Genomic DNA, 1,628 nt, shown 5'->3' on the forward strand with positions numbered 1-1,628 from the left:
GGGGGGTTGGACTGGATGACGTTCAGAGCTCCATTCCAACCCCTACCATGCTGTGATGCTCTGTGTGCATCCTTTTGTAGCTCTCCTTTCTTTTCTTTTTTATTCTTTTTGGGTTTTTAAATTTTTTTTTAATTGAAGGAAGTGTTAGATTTGAGCCTAATTGGTGGATTTATAAATTGTTGCATGTGTGGTCTGCTTGACAGTCTCATGGTGGTCTTGCCACCGAATAAAAAAAGAACTGGCAGAGCTGCAAGCAGCAGCCCCTGTGCTGGTACCTGCCAGGGTGTTCTGCAAAGTGCTGCCACCTGTAGCTGTGGTGCTGAGTGAAGGTACCACGCCGTGGTCCTTGCAACTTCCAGGTCCTTTCTCTGTTTCACTGCAAAGTCCATCTCTTCTTAATCACCTCTTTTCCTAGCAGCTCCACCTGTGGGAGTTTCCAAAGCCTGCTCATCATGTGTAAGAACCGCTGGTGTCAAGGAAGCGTGCACGCAGTGTGACCAGTTTGTCTGCCAGAACTGCAGCAGGTTCTGCAGCAGCTGTAATGCAGTCACCTGTTCTTTGTGCTCCACTATCGAGTAAGTGCCTTTTGAATTTTTTAACCCTATTTTAATTATATATGGCCTGAAAATTGGCTGTAGCATATGAAGACCCAACAAGATATCTAGCTCGTCCACATGATGGACTTGGAACTCTTTTCTTGTTGCTTTAGCAGCAGTAAAACTGTCTGAAATATGGAGAATAAAATGCCAATGTGAAGGAGTCCATCAGTCTTAGTGCAAGTCTTGTTTACCTTCTCATTTGAACGTTCTAGGAGGCAAAAAAATCCTCTTGTTTTCCTGCTAGCAACATAGTGTGCTGGCCAGTGATGAATGAATAAACTCCCAAGGAATAATCTTAAGTTTTTGCCATCGTTGTTAACAGTTTGATGACACAAAGAAAGCTGGAGTGTGCGGTGTGGGAGCCCCGTGGTTACAGGTGATAATGGCATAGGGTGGCATTCTTTCTTACCTTCCAGAAGTAGTGGAAATACTGACTTTGTTTCATTTGGCTTTCTTGTTTTCTTCTTTTCTTCTCTTCCTAGTTATGGTGATGTGGGAGAGCAAGTTCTCTGCAATGATTGCTCAATATTTCAAGTCTGAATCTTGATGAAATGGTTAAGATGTCCATAAATTTCATGAAGTCTCCTCCTCACGGCTGGTCAATTAATCCTTTTAGCATGGCAATTAATTATGGAATCTCTATGTTTTATATCTTTATATTGTACTTTTTAATATTGTAGCTAAATAAACTTTTATATTTTGAGGATTTCTAGGTTATTTCGAGTCAACTTTCTCCTTTTCCCTAGTTGTGATATGCCTATTTGGAAGGGGCCACTTTGTGCTTACCTGGTGTTCCTTATGTGATCCTGAATTCAGAATGTTCATTCCATGCCTCTCCACTTGTTGCTCATGGTAGGGCACACTTTTGTGGGATCAGAATAGAGGTCAGTTGCCCCTTATGTGCCTCCAGGTGAGTGTAAATCTGTTCTGCACACACAACGTTTTCTTTGTGAGCTAACTAGGCAAATCAGCCAGGCCTGAAGGCTTTTCCAAACAGAGGATTTGCTCATTTCTGGTTAAATTGTTTTA

The 1,628-nt window shown here is 42.0% G+C and overlaps 1 protein-coding gene across 1 annotated transcript in view; it reads left to right on the plus strand.

Moving 5' to 3' along the window:
- SIVA1 (SIVA1, apoptosis-inducing factor) overlaps positions 1-1,303 on the plus strand; it is a gene marked incomplete at its 5' end in the record, with an annotated part of 1,916 nt that extends 613 nt beyond the window's left edge. The window contains 2 exons of the mRNA XM_010182553.1: positions 419-575; positions 1,082-1,303. Coding sequence (XP_010180855.1) covers positions 419-575; positions 1,082-1,139 — 215 coding nt within the window. The remainder of the gene's footprint in view (positions 1-418; positions 576-1,081) is intronic.
- Between the last annotated feature and the right edge of the window lie 325 nt (positions 1,304-1,628).

The sequence above is a fragment of the Mesitornis unicolor genome, unplaced genomic scaffold (genome assembly GCF_000695765.1).
Source record: "Mesitornis unicolor isolate BGI_N332 unplaced genomic scaffold, ASM69576v1 scaffold37294, whole genome shotgun sequence".
NCBI lineage: Eukaryota > Metazoa > Chordata > Aves > Mesitornithiformes > Mesitornithidae > Mesitornis > Mesitornis unicolor.